The 24,186-nt window shown below is 37.0% G+C and overlaps 1 protein-coding gene across 3 annotated transcripts in view; it reads left to right on the forward strand.

Moving 5' to 3' along the window:
* Window positions 1–24,186, forward strand: part of POLA1 (DNA polymerase alpha 1, catalytic subunit) — a gene marked incomplete at both ends in the record, with an annotated part of 345,550 nt that overhangs the window by 272,345 nt on the left and 49,019 nt on the right. For all 3 annotated transcript variants that reach the window (XM_080718511.1, XM_080718513.1, XM_080718512.1), the window contains one exon: window positions 891–987. In XM_080718511.1, coding sequence (XP_080574637.1) covers window positions 891–987 — 97 coding nt within the window. The remainder of the gene's footprint in view (window positions 1–890; window positions 988–24,186) is intronic.

Raw genomic sequence — 24,186 nt, forward strand, 5'->3', positions numbered from 1 at the left:
GCCTCACAGAAGAATGAAAAGAAGTTCTTAGAACACTTGGTTTAAAATAGAAGTGCATTTGAGTATGATTTACCAAATAGTACTCATGTTGATTATTGAATTGACTGCATGTGGTTGTCTCCATATTGGGTAAGGTACCCAGTATGCTTAACAGAATGAATACACCATGCTTCTTTTAACCTCACGAATGTCAGAATTTGGTATATGTGTGCTGAATGAATGAATAAATGTTCACACATGTCTCCTGTGCTTCATTGAATTAGAACTTGCTAAAGTCATGAAACATTGGTGGGTTGGAAAACCTTGGTTATTTCATTTCACATGCTGCTTCTCAGAGGTTATATGTTGCCCACTTAGGATTAGCATAGAACAAGATGTTACCCAAATCTGTACTCAATTCCCAATGTTGCATCTGTGACCCAATCCCTAGCAAAGGTGATGGATTGTGGCCACAAGTCAGAAAATTGGACTCATAGTATAGCAATATGTGTTAAACAGTTTTCAGAAATTGTTTAACTTCCTGCTAGTATGGACAGGTCCCAGTTAGGAAGCACAGTACCACTTTTCCCAATTAACAGTGCAAATTGTCACGGGTGCATAGGAATTTGCAATTTGACAAAATCAGTTTTTTGACAGCAGGGGTAATCAGTCTGCAGCTTTGCAAGTAGTAATCTATGATCGAAGTGGCAGAATTTATTCTGAATTATGAAAGGTATGTATGCTGTATGAGCAGGACAAACCATTAGTATGAGTCTTTCCTTCTTATTCACCCCTTTCTTTAAAAAAAAATACTGCTTGATATGGAAGTTGAAATTAGGGAATATACTCTGAGAGTGATCTCCATCACTCCCCCCAGTAGTAGTATTCATTTATTTTCTGTTATATTGCAGTATTCTGACAAGTCCCTGTACACCCAGCTGTGCTTTTACCGGTACATTTTTGATGTGGACTGTGCACTGGAGAAACTTATTACTGATCATGAGAAAGGTACGTTAAAATACTGTAATTACCTTTGAGTTTAAAGTAGAAATTTGCATCATAAAAGCCAGACCTACTGTGTCAGGCTGTTCACGCAGCATCACATTGCTGTCTCAGAAGCAGGCTGTGGGGGCCTGTGTGAACATAGGGATCCCCTGCATGAGGGGCGGTGGCATAGGAATCCCCAGCTTTGACCCCCACAGCCTGTCTCATATTGTTCTCTATTTAAAGCAAGGCTTTGGGGGAGGAACAGTACAAAAAGGACTCTTTAATGCTATATTTTGAAAATGCTATTTTCTATAGAGTTTAGTAATTGTAATAAAGTAAGCATAGGCAACGTGATCATTGGGCCTACAAAAACCAGATATTACCACAAAAAAATAAACCTGGAGTGTGTCTCTGCTGTTCACTAAAAGCCTAGGTTCATTTTGAAAGAGAGGAATGGGGTGGAGTTCTTTTATTGACTACATCCTAAGCGAGTGTATAGGTGCCTCAGCCCATATGATCAGATGCTGCCTGGAACTCTGTGCACCTGGCGTTTCCTTATACAAGACTTACAGGCACTGTGGGACTTAATGGGTCTGGGAAACGCTTTGTTACATAACTTAAAGTATTTGAAAATGTCATGACAAGTGCATGTTTTTTTTTCTCCTACCTGAAAATCACATTGACAACTTTTCTATTACCTGTAAAAAATAAAAAAGGCAAATTTACACATTTTTCTTATTAGTTACCTACAGAGTGTTTATGTTGTTTGTCAGCGAATATCAATTCAACATTTTGTTGGTCGGTATTAGGGCTAGAGGCAACCTCAACAGCGTGTAAAAAGCCTACAAATATTGCTGGATTTCCTCATGTAAGAATCCCCGTGCTGCCCATGATTTGGTCTTGCTGCTTTCATTTCGAATCATAATTGACTTCAGTGTTTCCACATACAAGAGATGCTGGAAATTATTTCTTAAAATGCCTTCATTTACGTAGTTTTTCCTAACAATGGTTATAAGACATTTTACAACTGATAGAGAATTTGGTTTGGGTATAGTATCTTGTCTTTAGATGTTGACCAAAGACTTAGGAGTATTTTCCATGGATTCGTAAAATTTATATAGAGAACATATTCCTTTGGACCATTAATAACTAGGTTTTAGAACTTCCATTCATAGACCATCTCTAGCCCATATTTACTTGTAATATCATTAATATCTGTTTTTCTTTGGCCCCTAAGGGCCTTTTCTTAAAGGCAGCCAAGCTAAGAGTTAAGGAAATTGAGCACCGATTCTCTCATGAGTGCACCATTATCGTTGCTTCTTTCTGGATCTCAGTTTATTAGAACCTGCTTCCCCATTATTTTTTTATGGATCTAGCCATCCTAGATCGTTCCCTAGCTGGTTTTAGACTCCAAGGGGATAAAATCCTCTTCCACACAGCTCTAAAATTCTTTTCTGAGAGACTTAATCAGTCTTCCGTGATGAAATTGAAGTCCAGTGACTCTTGGAGATAAGGAAAGGAGTGATCTGGGGAGTCACTGGGACTTAGGCCAACTTCTTAGAGGCCATCTTCTTAAAGAATACTGCGGAGTGCACATTGCTTCCCTGTAAAAGATGGGGAAATAGAAGCTTCTTTCTTAACAGACTGGGAGAAGTATTGTCAGGATCTGTATACTCGGTTTACTGTAGTCCCATTTTACATGTTTAAAAATCTGGACACTTTGTTGTTTACTTCTAATAGATACACTACCCAGCAGTTCAGGGCAAAATGGCACTAAGTGAATTATTAACAGGTTCTTTTACGTGTCAGAAGGCTAAAGAAAATGAAACAAGAAGGGTACAAAATGGATGTGTCTGACAGAAGGAACTTCATGAAATGTTCTAAGAGCCCTTTTATTTATTGAATTTTAACTATTGAAACCATTTTTCTTTGAGCTTCCTTCTGCTTGTTTATTATTCCTAAATTATAGTTTAGGATGGACTTAGTTAGCTGATATGTGTGTGCTCAGGGCATTTTTAGATCATGTAGTAACACTTAAGTGTTATTAGGATATTTATTAGTGCTCAAATTTAAATAAAAACTCTGGGTCACGCTTACTAGTGTTCCAAGAGCAGAAATTTCCTAACACATGACATCTTCTAAGCTGCCTCTTAAAAGTTGTAAGAGTATATTAAAAATCCAAAGCCATGGATCCAGTGCCCGAATATTCTGATTCAGAAGGTATGGAGTAATCCGTGCATGGTGTGGTGCCTGCTAGTAATCCCAGTACTTGGGAGGCTGAGACAGGAGGATTGAGAGTTCGAGACTAGCTTTGGCAACCTAGTGAGCCCCTATTTCAAAATAAAAAAATAAAATAAAGTAGGGCTGGGGTTATATTGCAGAGGTAGAATGCCCCTGGGTTCAATCCCCAGTACAACAGAAAAAAAAGAAAGGAAAAGAAAGAAAGGAAAGAAAGAAAAAAAAAGAAGGTTAGAAAGCTCTATTTTTAAGAGAGTCCTCCAAAATGATTCTGATTTACAATCAAATTTGAGAATCCCTGTCCTGGGCATCTTGAACAGATCAGTGAATGGTTTCCAAATCAGAGAAATTTGAATATAAGTTGTAGTCCATAGTGGGAAATTGAGAAGAAAGATACTCTTATAGTCCAGAGGAGAACACTATAGAAGGGAAATTTATAAATTTAAATTAATATAGCATATGTAAAATTCACTTGTCACTCTATGTTGGAAGTGACATTTCCTCTTCTGATTTTCTGTACAAGCGAGATCTGTTATAAAAATGGATTTAAAATTTGTGGGAACCCAAGAGCAAATATATTTATTCAATTTGGGCCAAGGCTAGAACACCAGTAGATGTTAACATCAAAAGTCCTGTGAAAAATGACAGTCGTTACACACAGTTATATCACTGAAAATGAATCGAAGTATCGTCTGTCAACAAGCGCCCTGTAACTGGTGTGTGAACTATTTACTTAGACTCTCCTGTGCTGTCAGTACCCTAGCAACATTTCCTTTGCTCAGATTGTTTTACCATTTCCATTAGAAAGTCCATATTTTAAGGGTTGTAACTGGATGGTGGTTTTAATTTTTGTTTGAAACTTGGCAATTTGACTGGGGCAAAAACATGTACAAATTATTTGAGTTTTATTTATTTTACAGTGAAAAGTAGCTCTGTCAAAGCTTTTTCTGTGCTTTGCTTTCAAATAAAAGTTTACAGGCCATTAGTCCATAATGTGAATTAACCCCATTTGGTATTTTTCCCTTTCCTTTAAAATGGTAAAGGCCTGTTATTCACTTCAGTGAAGCATTTACTGCATATTCACTGTAACTACATAACATTTTAAAAATCTTATTTCCGTGGGACTTTGGCATTATTATTGTAACTGCTCCAGAATGTACACAGATGGCATAATGGATCCAAAGGAGGTTTTAGAGGAACACTATGGCAATATATGAAGTAAAAATCCATTTCCATCATGGCAGCTCGAAATGGCCATATTTGACTGCCTCGTCCCATGGTGCCTTGGCCTGAGTAGGGATAAGTGGCCAGTTTGGGGAAACCTGGATCAGTTCAATCTTTGTCCAATTGCCTAAACTAAGTGCTTAAAAATAAAGGAGGGGGAAAAATCTTACTCTTCTTGACTGAAGCCTTTGTTATTGTTTATTCTAGCAACAGTAAAAACAATATATGTACATATAGATCTTGTCATGTCAGAAAACCAGATGGATGGCTGCTACTCCCTGACCTAGAGGAGCTGAGAGTTGTGTTACCGAAAGGCATCAACCTGGTCGACCTTTTCACTTCAGGGTTTGGTTCTTCTATATTTCTAGAAAGAAACATTGTGTTCTCCTTTTCTCTCTTAGTGGGTGCTTATCTCTTCTTATACTGTCAGCTATTTTTAGTAGGAGGATGCTAGTAGTTTGCTAGGGCTTCCATAACAAACAGACCAGGTAGCTTAAACAGTGGAGAGGTATTTCCTCACAGTTCTGGAAGCTGAAAATCTGAAATCAAGGGTTGGTATCTTCTGAGGCCACTCTCCTTAGCTTGCAGATGGTTATATTTTGGTATCTTTGCATGATCTTCTCCCTGGACCTAATTTCTTTTCCTTATTAGGACACCAGTCATACTGGATTAGGGCTCACCCTAATGACCTTATTTTAACTTTATTGCCCCTTTAAAGACCCTGTCTCCAAAAACAGTTACTCTGTAAGTTACAAAGGGTTAGGAATTTAACACTACTTCATGATGAATTCTGTGGGGTTCTAGAAGAAGACATTTGCTTGGAGAACTTTCGTAGAAACTCTTTTGAACATGCTGCAAAAGAGTGTGGGTACCCTCCTAGTCCCCAGCTTTCTGAGCCAAATCTGTAAAGATGGCTGTGCTTCTTTCTCCTCTCAACGACGTAAAATCTTGCATTCACTCTCCTTCTTGAGCTTTGGTCTCACTTTCTGTACTTGGGTTTTGTTTTGTTTTCCTTAAACTCTTCAGTTTCTTGGTATTTCCTCTTTTTTCCTATTTGTCTTTATACTTGATGGTAACATCTGTAGATATTTTTTGTTTCTATATACCCAGAACTAAGCTGTCTGTTTGTAAAGTACTTTATATTTTTCTGTTTTTCTTGCACATGTGTAATATAGGTCCACACGACAGTCTTGTGAGGGAGTAGATTATGCCCATTATATTGATGAAAAATTAGTTATATAAATATGATTCCTTCCTTTGCATCCCCATATGCCTTTTTTGAGTGTAGTCATAGTGCTCAACATGATTGTTTTATTTTCTCTTTCAAGAAGTTCAGTGAGACAGTGTTATGCCTTGTTTATTTATGCTTTTAACCATTGTTGCCAGCTCACCAAATATTTGGTGAATGACTTCTTAGTGGAAAATAAGATTACACTAGCAGTTTTAAGGATTTTGGAGAAGATCGATGTTGTGATACACATCTGTAATCCTAGTACTTGGGAGGCTGAGACAGGAGGATCATGGTTTTGTGGCTAGCCTCAGAAACCTAGTGAGGCTCTGTGCAACTTAGTGAGGCCTTGTTTCAAAATAAAGAACAAAAAATAGTGCTGAGGGTATAGTTCAGAAGTAAAATGCCCCTGGATTTCATCCCCAGTACCACCAAAACAAAAAATGTTTTTAAATAATATAAGGCTGGGATGTGCCTCAGAGGTAGAACACCCTGGATTCAATCCTCAATAACACACATGTGCAGATCCACATGTACACAATATTTAAGGAATGAATTCTAGGAAACAATTCTGTCGTGACTGAGGAACAATTTGAAGTAAAGATGTAGAACAGCCTATGTTGCTAGGCTTGACTCAGGTGTGCCGTACATTAATTACAGTTATAACAGTTCCTTGGCATTCACAAATTGAATGTTTAACTTCAACTCTGCTGGTGATATTAAAGGCAAGTACCATGTTGTATTGGTCATTTTGCCAGTGCCAAAATTGAAGCGAATGGAAAGAATATCAGGTCACTTAACAAGTGAATGAGCCAAGCTGACTGCTCCTCACTCACACTGCCACAGGGTCCCGTTATGTGTTCTCCATCAGCTATTTAGTTATGAAGTGCTAGTAATTGTATTGCTTTTTGGAAATTGGTCTCCAAAAGAAAGACAATAAACAAAGACTGAAAAGTAAAGGTGTCCAAAAAAGTGATTCCTTTTTTAAGCCAGAAATAAGAGTTGTACAGAAGAAGTTTTATTAAGTGTATATGGAAATTGGGAGATTTCTGAGGGTCGCATAGCCCTTTTCAATATTAAGAATTTCCTGAACTGCTACAGCTAAAGCAGAGAGTTTTATCGTTGCTAGAAGTATTGAAATAAAAGTAGCAAAGAGCCTCTGGAGTCCTTTTTCAGCCATCTGACAATTCTTTGAATTTGCTTTGTTAAATCTTCACAAGGTATTAAAAAGAAGGCTGTGTCAGAGAGTGACTATCTGCTTCATTTATTCTAACACCACTTTTTGTAAGCCCATGTGTGCCTTGTTCCACTGAAAGACTTGTTGAATTTGGCAGACAAGTCTTTTCTCTGTTTTTAATAACTAATACCAGATAAAATACATACAAAACAATTCACATCTACCAAATACATAGAAAATAAAGAGAAATTCACTTAAGTATTTGTTCTTAAAATTGTGTCTTTTATCCTTGTGAAAACCATTTTCTTTACAAAATTGATTTTGAGATGGGTAACTTTAAACTCAATTTTCCTTTTATTTTCTTACAAATACTAATGACCTGAATTGAGGGTTTTTTAACTGTTCCTTTGATTAGTTTAAGGTGATTTTTACAGGAGGGGGCTCTAACTTGGCAATTCAGAACAGAGCTGCCTATTTGTGATTAGGAAGTATTTGTGGAAATGCATAAAGAATTTTGAAAATAGAAAAGTGAGAGTTTTGTTGGAATTGTTAGATATTACATAGTGTACTCTTTAATGACTTCAGGAAAAGCAATATAATGGTAAAGTACAAAACTAGGTAAGCATTGTGATTCTAATTTGTGATGATGTATATGCAAGGTGAAAAAATACTTAAACACTAGAACTTTTATACTTTTATCTGTTTTTTTATGTTCTATATTCTGAGCAGGTACCACTTTATAATAAGTTTAGAAGCACTAAAATTTTACTCACCTTGAAATGGCTATTCAAATAATTTAGCAATTAAAGGAGAAAATAACATACAACTGAGCCCAAATCAGCCTTTTTTCTCTATGCAATTTTTTTCAAATAAAACCCAGAACCTTGTGTGATCTTGTTAGAAATATAGGGCCCTTCCTATTGCTACTATATCTATGTCCACATTTTAACATGCTCCCAGGTGATTACTAGGCATATTAAAAGTTTTAAAAGTACCGATTTAAGAGATTCTCCCCACTTAATGACTAAAGCCTACTTCCATTTTATTCATTTATCAATTAGAGCCATCCCTAAAACTTTACAATGAGAGAAATATACAGGGTATAGAAAGCCTACTCAGATTTAACGTAAAATTTATATCACAGCTGGTCTTTTGAAATACATTCTGTAATTAAGCCCCAAATGTAGTGACCTCACGAGGGCTAGGAGACGGGACAAAGGCAAGAAAGCATGAGCTCTTCCACTTTGTTCCTTCTTAACTAGAAGACACAAGGGAGAAGTAAATTAGGATGTTCAAAATAGCTTTCAGCTTCTCAAGATTAGTGGCTTAAAAAGAGAGAGAACTGGAATGTAGCTCTATACTCATTTCATAGAAGGGCCCCTCTATATGGACCCAGAGTGGAGTTTCACCCCCATCAACTGCATTCTGAACCACATTAGAACATTGATTTAGCATATTTGTCAAGATTTGTCAAGGCCTTGAACTAGGTTTTTTAATAGCAACAAGATTATTTTGCTACTAAAATGTTTGAAATTTACTTTTCCTACCATTGCTGACTTTTATGTGCTCTTGATATGCTCACTATAATAATGACAAAGTTACTATTTTTCAGTGGCAGCGTGAAATGCCGCAACACTTACTTTGTTTTTCTGAGTACCTCCCATTTTATTTTCCTTTTTGTTTTTAACTAAAGATGACTTTACAGTGTGAGAGAAGAGAAACTACATTTGGGGGGAAGTTATCTCCTTAATTATTTTGCCCTTAAGTAGAAGTGTCTTATCTCTGTACATTTTCTATTTATGCTAGCCAAAGTAGTTATAATATGAATGTTGCCACATAGTTGGGCAGCAGACTTCCGGGTTCTAATTATGTGTCTTTTCTTTAAGCCCATTTCTGTAAATATGCATTCAGACTTTGCATTTTTATGCACACCATAACCTAGACATGTGACTCAATTTATAAAATTGTTTCCTATTACTGTCTTTTCAATGTACCGGTTCATTTTCTCTTTTACAGTGACAAGTACAGCAACACAAACAAGGACATCAGTTTTGCAGTATCTAGGTGATAAAGTGATGGTTGGTGGTCCTCATTTGCAAAACATGTTGTCATTTTTTTTTTGAGTGGTGAGAGGGGAAGAACCTAATAAGATTTTTTTTCATGTACTTTTTAAAAATATACTTCCATCACCAACAAGGAGAAAATATTAAACAATTTTCAAGCAGTTAAATCATAATGTGAGCTAATCACTTTATTTTGAAGAAAAGTATTTTTAAACAGTTGTGCTAGTGAATTTACTTTTTAAATGTATTGTGCTTACACAGTAGATGGTTTTATTTCCATGATGTTTTTTACTACATAATTATACATCTTAATTACGTAATTACTATCATAATTATTATGTAATTGCATGTACTTCCACTAATTACAAAATCAGGAAGTGTAATTATCTAGTAAAAACTTTATGAAATTTCATGCACTAAAATTACTTAAAAGGCTATTCCAGTGGTCTAGTGGAAGGCTTTCTATGGTTAGTGTTCTTAGTCATGACTTTAAAAGTGACAACTACAAACAGACCAACACTAAACTGAGCCTTGTAGTATATGTAAGAAAGCCTTTGTTTTGTGTTAACGTCAGGGAACATTTAAATTTCTTTGTAATTATGGATTTTGTGGTAGGACTATCTTATGTTTGAGGCTGGTACCACAAAAACTATCAATGAAAAGAGCAGTTCTCCCTTGGAAAAAAATTGATTAGTAGAATTGACAGTCAAGGCATATAGGTTACAGAGAACAGCCAGGCCTTTTATAATTCTAGAATATTAATGGCTTATTTAGCTCTCTGTCTCTCCAAGCAATAATAATAGTAATATTCAGTATTCTGTTTCTTTAGTTTGGAAAGAATTTATTCCAGTTCGTGTTTATATTTACTAAAATTTGAGCTAACATATCAAAAGAGCACATTCTTTTTCTACTACATGATGTCAAAAGCAGCTTTTGAGACATAAACATACAAACATGTAACATCAGACCCTAAATAAAGACAGAAGGTTTAATTCAATAAAGCTATGATGCCTTTACCATTCAAAACGACATACAAATTGCACAGTGAAACAATAGTCGTGACAGCAAATTAGATATGACATCTAAATTACACTACAAAGAGAAATCCCAGAACCATTTTGGTCTGTAGAAGTCTATTTTAGCCCAGGTTTAAAACCCAGTCTACAGACTGCTTTATTGTGTAAGTGGGGTAATGTTGTAGAAGACTAATTGGAGGTTGGTTGAATTAATTGCACATTAATTAGGAGGAAAGGGCTTATAATACTCATGGCAGAGAAGAGAGTCGATCCTTTAAGTATCATGATAGAATGTACTATAAGTTTCAGGAATGAATAGTAATCACTTCTTGGCCTTTTGGCTGAAATCAAGTGTAGGAATGCATATTCAATGATCAATATTTGTGTAACATATATGTATAATCTGTTATAATGTAGCCAAAATAAAGCTCTTGGGGGTTAGATGTAGAAATTTCTTTCACTCAAATTACTGTTTCACACTAGACATGTACTGAATCGGTTACTTTTTTAAATGTAGTTTTAAATTTTAAAAAGTTTAGCTCTGTAGTTTTAGAAACACATGACATTCCATTTTCTCTTAAAGCTTTCTTAAAGGCATACTTTTTGTAATTTTATCAGTTATTGAGATTATGACTTTTTACATCAGCTAAATTTTCTAATAAATGTGAATTTTTTTAAGTTAGCGGAAAATACAAAAACAACAGTCTTATTTGCTTCAAGCAAAATGGAGGATTTATAATCATTCAGAATTGTTCCTTGGTCACAAACATGTTTGGAATTTAAATGGGTTTAGTCTGACGCTTTTTTTCCCCCCTCATGTTAGATAAGGGATTTTTTTTTTGCATTGTTTTTTATTTATTTTTTTTATTGGTGCACTGTATTCATACATCATAATGATATAAAGAAAATACTTCTGTAGACATACATGCACACATTGCCCAGTTAACCCCTTCCCGATCCCCACCCCGTTCCCTCCCCCATCCCTCCTTCCCATGCTTGGCTTAGTGGTTGATATCTAGTTTTATAGCAATTTATCCAATATTAATGATGATAATCTCACATAACAGTTTCATTTGTCTGATACCAAGCTTTTGATGACTTAAAGATAACATTTCAATATTTCTTTTTGCATTCTTTCTTACCAGAGAATATTTTTTCTTTTTTTTTAGGTGAAACTATCATACATTTATTTATTTTTCAGAAAAAATCTATCCTGATATGGAATATGGACTCTAGATACCCAAAACAATCTCGAACAACAAAGCTAGAAGATGTATATTTTCTGATTTCAAACCTTATGAAGCTACAATAATTGAAACAGTGTAGGACTATTCTAAAGCATTGGAGTTAAATAAAAGCCTAGAGCTAAATTCTTCCATATATTGTCAAGTTATTTTTGACAAGGTTTCCACGAACATTTGGTGGAGGAAATACTAATCTTTTAACTAAATATTGTTGAAATATAATAATTACATAAAAAAGAATAAAATTGGACCCTTACCTAACACCATATACAAATATTAACTCAAAATAGATAAAAGACCTAAATATAAATCTTAAGACTATAAACTTTTAGAAGAAAATCTGGGTCATAAAACCTCACAACATTGAAATTGGCAGTGATTTCTTGGATATGATTTCAATGGCACAGGCAACAGAACAGTATACAAACTCCCTAAAAAATAAAAAAATATTGTATATCCAAAGACAATGTAAACAGTTAAAAGTTACTGATAGAATGGGATAAAATATTTCCAAATGCTATATCTGAAGGTATATTAATATTCCAACTAGAAATCCTAAAAATTAATGACAATAAAAGCAAACAGTATAATTAGAGATAGGTAAAAGACTAACATAAATAATGAATCTCCACAGATAACCAATCTTAGTTGTCTGTTGGATGGAAAATCTTGTTTCTCTGGTTCTGGTGTGTGTTACCTATTTCTTCTTTGTAGTTAATCTCTTTGAGTATTTTCTCTAGCACTGGTTTTGAAGACATAAATTCCTTCAGTTTCTGTTTGTCATGGAAGCTTCTTATTTCCCCATCTAATTTGATAGAAAGTTTTGCTGGGTGGGAAATTTTTGGCTGGAAGTTGTTTTCTTTCAGAGTTTGGAATATGTTACTCCAAGCCCTCTGGCTCTCATGACTTGGTTTGGGAAGTCTGGAGTGATTCTAATTGGTTTGCCTCTGAATGTCACTTGGCCCTTTGTTTTTGTTGCCTTTAAGATTCTCTGGTTGGCTTCCACATTGGTCATTTTGACAATTATGTGGCGTGGGGATTCTCTTCTCTGATCCTCTCTAAAGGGAGTTCTATAAGTTTCCTGGACCTGTGTATCGACCTCTTGCTCTATGTTTGGAAAATTTTCTGCTATTACTTCCTTGAAGAGATTGTTGATCCCTTTGGTCTCACTTTCTTTTCCCTCCTCTATTCCGATTATTCTTAGGTTAGCTCTCTTAAAATGGGCCCATATTTCTTCAATGTCAGATTCCTGCTGTCGGATATTTTTTTCTAGATTAGAAACTATGAGTTCATTTTTAGATTGCTCATCTTCTAAGAGCAAGATTCTATTCTCCATGTGGTCTAATCGGTTGTTTGTACTTTGAATTGAGGCCTTTACTTCATTAATTGCATCCTTTATCTCTTTTTGGCTCTCTCTGAATTCTTTTCGAAACACCTCTATTATTTCTACAGTTATTTTCCTGATTTGATCTTCTAGAAATCTCTGAATTTCTGTCTTATCGGGTTCTGATGTTGTGGGGTTGTGGGCATTCATTGATCCATTGTTATTCCTCTTTCCCATGATTTTGGAAGTTTGTACCTTCTCTGGGTTCTTCCCTTGGGTCACTATGACTTCACTTAAGGTGCTCTGGATCTCGAGTCTGTGGTATCTCGGTCCCCAGTACTCCTTTACTGGGTTGTATCGCAGAGTCTCAGACCCAGGGAGTCAATCGAGGCTGCTTTAGACAATGGGGGGTGCCAGGTTGGACGTTCTCCTATGGTGTGATATCTCTGCCACTGCCACTCCCCCATTGGGTCAAGTCCCTGGGGGGTACAGTACTGGGATTTCTCCTCTAGGGGCCACAATTTGACTCACTGTTGTTGAGTGTGCAGATGGAGCTGTAGTGGACTCGGTGAATTTGCTGCTGCTGCTGCTGCCCATGGCAATATGGCGCCGCTGCCACGCCCTCGGCCATGAGGCTGGCGTATTTCTTCTCTGTTTTTGAGCTTCGCTCTGAATCCCTGCAGGGTGTGCTGAGCCCAGCCACTGGGAGTATTAGATGCTCCCTGCACCGAGAAATCTGCCGAATTCCTCCCAGCTGATCCGCAGCGGCTCACCTCGGCTCACTGTCCGCCGCTCCTCTCTGGAGCCTGGTGGGCTGTTGAGTGTGTTGGTCTGGTGCCATCCAGTGAGCTCGCCACTGCCGCCGGCAGTAAGGCGCTGCTGCTGCGTCCTCGGCCGTGAGGCCGGCGTATCTCCTCTGTGGCTCTGAGCTCCGTTATGAGTTTCCCTCCTCTCTGGAGCCTCGTGCTGCAAGGGAAAATGGCGCCCGCCGCTCCACGCCGCGGCTCCAGCCACAGCACTGCGATCTAGTTTCTTTCTGGTGTCTCGTTTTTCCAGCCCTCTTTTTCTCTGTCCCTTGTAATTACATTGTTTGTTTCTCTGCTGATGGTATTTTCTGGCTATGAAAGGCGCTGATTTTGTGGTAATAGAGATTGGTTGTTAGCGGGGCTCATAAGCCCCGCTTTTCTCCGTTGCCATCTTCCCGGAAGTCCTCAGGGATTATTTTTAAATTGCATTTTCTTTTCTTCATTTACTTAGCCCATAATTTAATGTCTTAATCATTTCTTATTTGCCTTAACTCTATTGCAATAACATTTTTTCTCATGGTTATAGAAATGTTTATGTTCCCTCTTTGAGACAGCACTGACTCTCACATATCCTCTTAATTTTTGTTTTTGTTTTAATGACTGGTCTTTTATTTTTTTTTACCAACTTGCGTGTGCCATATCAGAATAGCCTTTAATAATTGAAAGCTAAGTATTTGTTTAGTCTTCATCATCCCATTCAGTGCAGATTTAATTTTGAAACTGACAATGTTTAAACTGACCTTTTTTGTTATTTTATTTTGCTTTCCTGCGTTTCATGTAAATTGATATATGTCTTCACTCTTGTATGATTCTTTATTTTCTTGTAAGTATCTAAGGAAATCAGCCAAATCTTTTGAAGTTTAATAATGGTCCTGTAATGTCTCCTTGTAGTCATAGACCCAGATTCAGTGTTGATTTTCACATTATTAGTCACTCCCCATTTATTATATTATGCTCTACTGTCATGTCTATGTAATGCTGCCCCTCATATACATAGAAAACCCTATCATCAATTTGACTCATTCTTAAAGTATTTCTTCCTGTAGTTGTGAATTTATTAAAATCTATCTGTATTCTCTTACCTTGTGACCAACAGGATAGTAACTGCACAGAATAATAGCCTGCCATTGAGTTAAATTAACACTGATTGCATTCTTCCCAGGTAAAGACCCTAGGAAACCTTTTGTTCCTTGGTCTGTGAGCCCACCTGTCATGCTCCAAAAAAGATAGGATGCTAGCTAATTTTAGATATTAATGTACTTGTTTCCAGAAATCACTGTAAAAACCAAACTCACAAATAGAATCATAAAACCAGGTCTGTGTATGAGTCTGTTTTCCTCTATCCCCTATTCATGCCCTGTACTTTCCAACAATTCACTCAGTATTTGACTCTGCCCTATGTGATATAAACGAATGACACAAGTATAAGCAAAGCCTGGTTCCTGCTTCTAGAGTTGATACTTCTAATGGCTTACTTACTTACGTATTCATCTTCTAAATACCTGCTTTTTATAGGACCTCACTTTTTCTTATTTTTTGGTATGCTGAGAATCAAACTGAGGGCCTTGCTCAAGCTAGGCAAGCGCCGTCACTGAGCTACACCCTTAGCTCCTAGAAATTTACTTTGTTTGTTTGTTTGTTTGTTTGGGGTGTGTATGTGTGTTACTAGGGATTGAACCCAGGGGAATTTTAGCTCCTTTATCTCCAAGTTCCACCCTCTGCCCTATTTTATTTTATTTTTTTTATTTTGGAGCAAAGTCTCACTGTTACATTGTTGAGAGTCTCACTGAGTTGCCGAGTCTGGTCTTGAACTTGTGATTCTACTGTCTCAGCCTCTCAAGGGCTGGGATCACATGTGTGACCCACCATGCTTGGCTAGAAATTTACTTTTTATGGAGATACTTTTCTTTTAGTAGTCCTTCTGAATAGGAGTAGTTGACACTTTTCAGATGAAAAAGAAAACTCAAAGAGATGAATTGGCCCTCTCAGAGATACCCTGTTCTTAATCTAGGGAAACTTCAGTCTGAAGGCAAATGGCTCAATACAGGGTTTGCTGCGCAGTGTTACAGATCAGAGTATCTGCTTCAGGAAAATTTCCCCATTGGAGATGGAATCTGAGTTGAGCCTTGAAGAATAGACAAAGGTTTGTCTTTCTCACTTTTCTTTAAGCACTCTATTGCTTATCCAGCTCTTAGAAATTAAAGTACCACATTTGATAAATGTATGATGATTTTAAGACCTATCTGAATTGTGTTTTCTAAAAGTGTTTATTAAAAAGGTGATCTCTGTGAAGCTTTAAGCCCAGGACTGTAAGCTGGAAGGGTCTTCTCTTTTCACTCCCCACTGTAACCAGTGGTGATACTTTGAAAGAAATCGATCCATCCTTCAGGATCCATCTGTCAAAAGTGTATCAAAATGTTTTCCTATTTTAAATAATTTAACTCAGAATGTAATAGTGTAAGTATTTTGACATGAAAATGTTACATACCAAGATATATCCACTTATCTTAAAACAGACATCTTTAACTTTTAAAGAAAAAGAAGTATAGTTAAGACAAAACAAAACAGAAATCGAAATTAAAAGGGATAACATACTTTGCTAGTTTTATTTAGAAGATAAAATAAAATCGGGTGCGGTGACACATGCTTGTAATCCCAGTACTTGGGAAGCTGAGACAGGAGGATCACAGGTTCATAGACAGCCTCAGCTACTTAGTGAGGCCCTCTGCAACTTAGACCCTGTTTCAAAGAAATAGTGCTGGGGGTGTAGCTCAGAGGTAGAATTCCCCTGGGTTTAATTGCCAGTACCGTAAAAAAAAGAAGGAGGAGGAGGAGGAGGAGGAGGAGGAGGAGGAGGAGGAGGAGGAGGAGAAGAAGAAGAAGAAGAAGAAATAAAGTCCTATTGGCATTATTACCATAGAATATGAAACTGCTTTACTTAAATATGATTCATTTTTGTAGCTACCTTGGTGAAAGCATAAACATATACAGGACCCATTCGTGCAGTCAGTGTTTACTGCTGAAATAATTCCTGTTTTTTATTGGTATATTACATATTGTGTCACTAAAAAAGCAAGAGTCAGTGCTGAAGAGTCAATAAAATCCAAAATAAAAGAGTTTTAACCTGAGTCTGACTTCAGGAAATTATTCAACAGAGTGCACTCAGATCTCTGTTCGTGAAGGCTTTATCACTTCTAACAAATGTGCCACAGTAAATTTATTAGTATGCTACAAAGAAATTTTCTAAATAATTAAGACTAAACTACACTTGTCAAAATAAATGAATGAAATACAATTTTGAATCATCTTTCTTCACTTATTGCTCATTTGCATAATTCAGTAACTTACACAGGAGTCTTTCAGTCATTGGTGTGAATTAGCAAGGTTCTGTTATTTCTCGTTGTACAGGCAGGAATTATGCTACCATGTAATTAGCTATTCCAGACATGGACTAACGGGAAATACCAAAGGGCACAGCAAAATCTAAAGAGACAAGGCAGGGAATCTAAAGACAAGAGACAATCAAAGACACCCAACAAACTCAAGCTGGTAGACCACAGGGAATTCTGAATGAAGCCTCTTAATTTATTTTGAGAATAAGAAATCAGTAGTATGAGAGAAATCTCAACAAGATTAGCTGACTAAGCCTACTTAAAAAAAATATCTCTATAGTGCATGGTGCGCCAGGTTAACCACTCCTGTTTGTTAGTCTGTATACAGCTCAACAAATAGCCGACAAAGCTTTTCATGAGTATATAGTGGCTTTCCATTGAGGTTTTCACTCTTTGAAGGAGGTCGTTTATACCAATGAGATCTGTAGATGCAAATTGCTTTCCCTATATGTGAGGGGTCATTCCTTTCACAGCCCACTTGCTCATCTCTTTTATAGAGGTTTTGTTATTTTTGTACTGCTCCCAGTGGAATGATGGGAATTGTGCCCCGCCCCCATCTAACTTAGCATCCAAATCTTTTTCCTCCAGCTCTGTGAAACTTTTGTGTGCTGATCTTTGGGAACAAAACAAGCTGTTGGCAGCAGCCTTTAGCTCTGAATCGGGAAACTTTTCCTTCTTTCAACCTAAAATATCATCTCTAGATTTGCCTCTCTTGCTCACCTTATTCTAAAGAAATGTCTTTTGCATTACAGCCGTGTCACTGCAACATGCTAGGATATGTGTGAAATTCTTGGAAGCAATGTCCTAAAATATCTTTTTTGTTTGGCTCCAAAATGGTGTAAGCTCATAGGAACTAGAGGAACAGAAAAGTGAAGAGAACAGTTTAATAGCTAGCCATGAAAGCCGAACTCTGATCCCATTACTGAAGCAGGAGGAATGTTAATATTTGTTTTTTCCGTAGGATTTAAGGAATCATAGAGACATTCAAAGGTTTTAGCCTTTAGGAAGAAGCAGCTTTGGGTACACTGTGAATGATCTGTAAATAGTCTGTAAATATTTGTTGCTTCCTTCCTCCTCCTTCTTTCCTTTGCTTTCTACCTTCCTCTAGCATTTGTTGAGCCCCAAGGATGCTGAGCTGACCTGAGCTTTTCAAAGACAATATAGGGGGATACAGCTCTGGAGCCAATGTTTGGTACAAGTTTTGGCTTCGCATCCCTTACTAAATAAGTAATTGTGGGCTATATGATTAACCCCTGTGCTGCCTCATCTGTGAAATAGGAATGTGACTAGCACCTATCTCATAAGGTCCTGAATTAAACAGATTAATATAGAACAGGGCTATATGTAGAATGCCTAGGACATTAAAAGGGGAAAAATATATATAGCATGTGTAGAATAGTACCTGGCACATAGCATGCATGCAGTAAATGTCAGTTGATGCCATCACTTCTGAGAGTAACACTTTGTCCAAAGCACTATTATAGCCCTTAGTATTGTAGTTGCTATAACTGAATTGGGTTCTGTTGCCTCTCATCGACCATAAAGTTCACGCTGGTGGCTAGTGGAATCCGGCATGAGAGCTGGACATGTGATAAATGTTCCATTCATATTTACTGAGTGGTTACAATATGAAAGAGACACAATCCCTACTCTCAATGACCTTAAAAACTATCTTGATAACTGTTAAAGCTTTCTCATTCATTAAAATAGCATGCATTTCAGAAGTGTATAATAAAAGATAAATTTAATTATTGGCAATATTTAATGGAAGACATCAAAACACAAATAACCCACAAACATTTCTGTTTTGTCTGGATACATCCCTTTGGTATGTGTTCCACTAATAATAGTTGTAAATGGGTACAGATAGTCAGCCAAACCAAGTTCCAAATGATATGCCTTTTAAATGAAAACTTTTTTAACCAGGCTGTATCTTTTACACTTTTAGAAATTACTTGGGCTAAGCCGGTCGTGGTGGCGCACGCTTGTAATCCCCGTGCTTGGGAGGCAGAGACAGGAGGATCGCGCTGGTTCGAAGCCAACCGCGCGCGCGCTGGCTTAGGAGACCCTGTTTCCAAATAAAAATGTAAAAATAGGTCTGGGAGTGTAGCCCGGAGGTAGAAGGGCTTCCAGGAACCCCAGTACCACAAAAAAAAAAAAAGAAAGAAAGAAATTACTTGGGCCAAGGCAGCTGTGTAGTTTAAAAGCTCCACACAGGTGGTTCTGTTGAGAATCTCTGACTTAGTGAAACTCTTCAAACTTAATATTGCTTCTTGTCAGATATGCATTAAATCTGACTTTGATACAGGGAAGAAGATTGGGTGGCATCTAGATAAAAATTTAAATAAAAGCCAGGCGTGGTGGCGCACACTCGTAATCCCAGCATTTGGGAGGCTGGGACTGGAGGATCTCAGTTCATGGACAGCCTCAGCTCCTTAGTGAGGCCCTCTGTAACTTAGTGAGACCCTGTTTCAAAATAAAGAATAAAACAGGGCAGAGGGTGTAGCTCAGAGGTTGAATGCCCCTGGGTTCCATCCCCAGACCTCAAAAAAAGAAAAAGGTTGCCACGGAGTGTGGGTGGAGCCTAGAGGAGCCTGGATGGGAAATTGGGAAGGTATAAAAACGAAGGCTAAGGTATAAGAACGGAGGCTAACCAAATTGTGGCAGTTAGCCACCTTCACAGTGAGTTTCTGGGAGCTTTCCCCCTTCCTGTCTTCTACCTACGTAGAAGCGCAGATGACTAGATCCTGGGTGCCATGGTCATGACACACCTGTGGGGTGTCCAGACAGAAATAACTTATCCTTGTGGTCCTGGACCTAGAAAATACTCTGCAGTCACCCTCTTTTGCCTTAGAGGATTGGCACCGCACCTTCTTGCTACCTGCAGATTACTCACTAGTGTCTGAGCAGGCTTTAGTTTATGCGATTTCCCTGCCTCAATCCAGTCTCTGTTGGCATTCTAGCTATACTTTAAGGCCTCCCAATGAGAAATGTTTTTTTTCCCCTCCAAACTCCTGAAGTTCTCAGCACGGTTTCTCTTGCATTCAAACTCTTTAAGAAGAGGTGTCGTGCTTTATAAATTGTTACATGTCTGATGGCAACTTGTACATGATAGAAGCCTAATAAATGTGCGTGAAATTCATGTTTTCTGAAATGTGACTTTTTCACTCATCCCCTTTTCTCTGTTGTTGCCCATCATATCCTCCACCTGTCCAGTAAAATCTTTTTCTCTCCATGTGTCCATACATTGATTGAACATTTAGCCCATGCCATCTCCACTCCACATGAACTTCTCACCTTAATTTGTCTACACTCTGCCAATTCCTACCCAACTTGAGCTGTAATATTATGCATTGGCAGATTACATAAATTCTAGCATAGACATTTCTTTGTTCAAAGCAGTATTATGTTCTATAAATCAATCTGATACCTTGCTATATTCGTGGAATCAATTTAAAAAGGATTGGGAGTGTAACTCAGAGCTAGAATGTCCCTGAGTTCAATCCCTAGTACCTAATAATAACAATGAGGTAAAAAGTCAAAAAAAGCTTCCTTCAAATAAGGACCATCCTTGCCTGGGCCTACTCTTTCCTTCTCTAGAACCTATATATGTAGTCATTTTACCTGAAGATTTTTCTAATGATTCACAAGTCTAGCTCTTTAATAACCTTGCTGTGTTTGAATTTCTCCTAGCACTTCAAATTTATGATTTGATTAGTTAGCCTTTCTTGTATCTTGAATTGTCTGAAGGATAGCTATTCAAGGTGAGAAGGTGAGCTGCTGAGAGGCTTGCAGGCTGCTCTTCCCCTACCTCCTTATATCAACCTCAGTGGAGCATTATGCAGTAATACATGGGGTGGCAGTGTAGATATGTCATAGGATGGGATGAGAGGAGGGAATAGTAAACCTGCGCAAAATCTGGAGCTACCTATATCTTGGGTATAACCTGTACAACATACTCTAACAGAGTAATCATTGTATAATATAATTGCAGGAGACTGAGCAAGTTAGAAAATCTATTCCTGGTTTGCCTCTGACTCACTTTGTGACATGGGCAAACCATTATTACTCTTTGATTTAGTTGTCTTATTTGTTCCAAAAGGAAAAATAGCATGTGTTTAAAAAGCACATTGGAATTCCTCTGAAAGGAAGTTTTTAAGTGCAAAGTACTATTGCTGTTATTATTGTTATTAGTGCTCTGGTATGATTTAGTTTTATGCCATCCATATAGGTCACAGATGTTTCAATTCTTCTCATTGATGAGTTACAAAACACTTCTGTCTCATTTTGTTTCATAGCATTGATAACACACATCTTTGTTTCAACCCTAAAGTATATGTCCAAAATAGATCTCATTAATAAAATATAATTACCAAATTAAATAAATCTATACTACTTACTATTTTTTTCTCCTCAAAAAATGTGGTTACCAACAACTACTAAATAAGACCTTTAATGACTGCCAATCTTCTCTTGAAAGTAACAGTGCTTATCTTGAGTAGTTTGAACTATAAGTGGTATTCAGTACACAGTGGGGTTATAATACGATTATGAAGTGTACCAAGTTAGTGATAAATAAGCATGATACAGCATATATCTGTATTAGAAATAGTATTTGAATTATCAACTGAATAAAAAAGGCCATAACTGCTGGTTCTTTGGGTGGGTACATGATAGAAATAAAATACATCTTAAGTACATTTAAAATAAAAAATTATGTACATATATATATATATATATATATATATAATACAGCAACCTTTTTAATTTAATGGGCTTTTTAATATATAGCATTTAAATTACTGGGAGGACTAATTACTGGATTTGCCTTTTCAGACAGTAAGTTTTCCAAATTACGCTTTTTTTAAATTTCTTAACTCATTTATCAGTAGACTTGTTTTCCCCCAGATATAGAGTGGGACAACAAATAAAAAACTTAAATTACAGTAAAACTTGGGGCAAAAATAATGTAATTTTCTTTTTCTCTTTTTCCCTTTCAAGTGTCAACATTTTACTAATTAACATTTTTGTACTACATTTCTGTTTCACTATGTAGTCCAATGCAGAATATGTTGTGTGCATTTATTTGTAAGAGTGTCACAAGGCCTGGGGTCCTGGAGAAGGATGTATAGCTGCCATAGAGTCTTAGAAACCAGGAGTGACTTAAAGTAGAGAGTTTCTGTAAAAAGCCACATTTATACCTTGCTTTTCTTTTCTATAATGGTGCTTTTATTTTATTGGTACACTATATTTCACTTCATAATGTGGATCATATTGACAATGGCATACATTCACATAGTACTTGGTGCCTTTCCCCCCTCCTGACAATGAATATCCAGGTTAACCATGATATATTCATACTTTCACACATATTTAGATATAGCCTCTCCATTAATCAACCTCAGCCTTCTTCCTCTCCTAGCCTTCCATTCTGGCTTTGCTGAGATTTCCTCTCCATTGTCTGGAGTCCCTCTGGTATCCCTGATACTCCCTAGTTTGGGCATATTAGAGAAAACATATATTCCTTCTCTTTCAGTGCTTGGCTTAACATAATGTTCTCCACATCTTTCTATCTTCTTGCGAATGTCATGATTTTCTTCTTCTTTATTGCTGAGTAGAATTCCATTGTATGTATTTCCCATAATTTTGCAATCCATTCATCTGTTGATAGAGACCTAGGTTAGTCTACCTTGCCTTTTTTTTTTTTTTTTTTTTTTTTTTTTTTTGTGGTACTGGGGATGGAACCCTTCTACCTCCAGGCTACACTCCAGACCTATTTCGCTGGCTTCCAACCAGCGTGATCCTTCTGTCCCCGCCTTCCAAGCGCAGGTATTATAAGCATGCACCACCATGCCCGGCTGAACTATTATTTAAAAAAAAAAAAAGTCAGTATCTGGCTAGAGTACATCACCATTCCCAAATGGCTACAATTGGCTGGAGCTGAGTAACAGCTAAGATGTAATCATAAATATAGACCATATATAGATACATGTTAAATAAGTATATTATCTTGGACTTTAAAGCTCAAAAATATAAAAAGATAAAACTTAGTAGATAAACTTATAGTGTTAAGTAGTTTTCAAAGCACTATATTACATGTCCTTCCTTTTATAATTCTCACTGAATTCCATATTTATTTCACCAGTGAGAAATGAGAATACTGGTGAGGCACATTATTTCCCCAAATTTGAAGCTGCTAAATATTGGCACCGAGGCATGATTCATCTTCAGACTATTCATCTAGAGTAGCACTGTTCAATCAAATTTTTGGCAATGATAGAACTGTTCTGTGTCTGTGCTGTAACTTGTCACACAGGGCTGTTGAACACGTGAATGTGACTAATGCAATGGAGAAACTGAAGTTCCAATTGTCTTTAATTTTAAGTAACTTAAATTGACAATCACATGTTCCACCTAATGGCTACCTTATTAGGCAGCATGGGACTCTATAGAGTTCCTCCTTCGTAGCATGGATCTCTGTGTTTACAGTCTTTTTTCCTTTTAATGAAGCTCACCAAAAGGTTTCTGTAGGGTCTTCTCTTATTACTTAAGCCAAATGGGAAGTATTTGTTCCCCCAGGATTTCAAGATAATGTGGAACATTTTCTGTATCTGCATAGGTTTTCCTCCATAACCACTGTTATTCCACACAGAAGCATTCCTTGTAAAAATGGTAAGGTTCTTGGACACAATCTGCTAAGATTCCTAAGTTCAGATAAGGAGCATAATTAGATGTGTGTCTAGATATCAGCAGCAGTGTAAATGACCAAATCAGTCTCTTTTCCTGAACTTTTTTTATGGTCTAGGATACTAGTGGTTATTATAGAACCATGTAGGAAACTTACCGTTCTCTGGTGACTAGCTGGTTTGAATTGTATGAGAGTGACTTTTAGAAAGGTGGCCATTAGCTAACCTTTCCATCAATTAGTATTTATCATTAAATCTTAAATGGCATTGACTTAAGACATATCCTCACTTCAGAGATGTTAAAACATGAAGGACAGGATTCATCCTAAAATTGTGAAATATGACTCGTCAATGGGCTTCGCCTCTATTTGGTCAGCCTATAACTAGGAACAGCATTGAGATGCAAATGTGAATTCCTGCTTTTGCCCTGGGCTTAATTAAATCCTTCTTCCTCATCAAAACAGGATCTCCACCCCCTCCCATTTCTTTCTACACTCTGACTGCCCCCTTCCTCACCATTATGATTATGATGAATTAACAGAAGGAATGCCTGGTGGTTAGGAAGAGGTTTAAACTCTTGCTAAGTAACAGCCTGATCACTTTCTTTAAACATAAATGCAGGCCAGCATATTTTATTATCCTAAGTAGTACCGGAACAAGCTTAACCAATCACCTTCTAGTACACAGGCAACTCTGCAGCGCTCCTTTTTAGAATACCACATGCTGTAATTCAAATTATCACATTAGCTATCCAAACGCACCATTTGTTTTTAAATACTGGCGTGTTTACCTAAATTTTTCCCTTTTCATCTTCCTGCCCCA

The sequence above is a fragment of the Muscardinus avellanarius genome (assembly GCF_963383645.1).
Source record: "Muscardinus avellanarius genome assembly, chromosome: X".
In the NCBI taxonomy this organism is placed as follows: Eukaryota; Metazoa; Chordata; class Mammalia; order Rodentia; family Gliridae; genus Muscardinus; species Muscardinus avellanarius.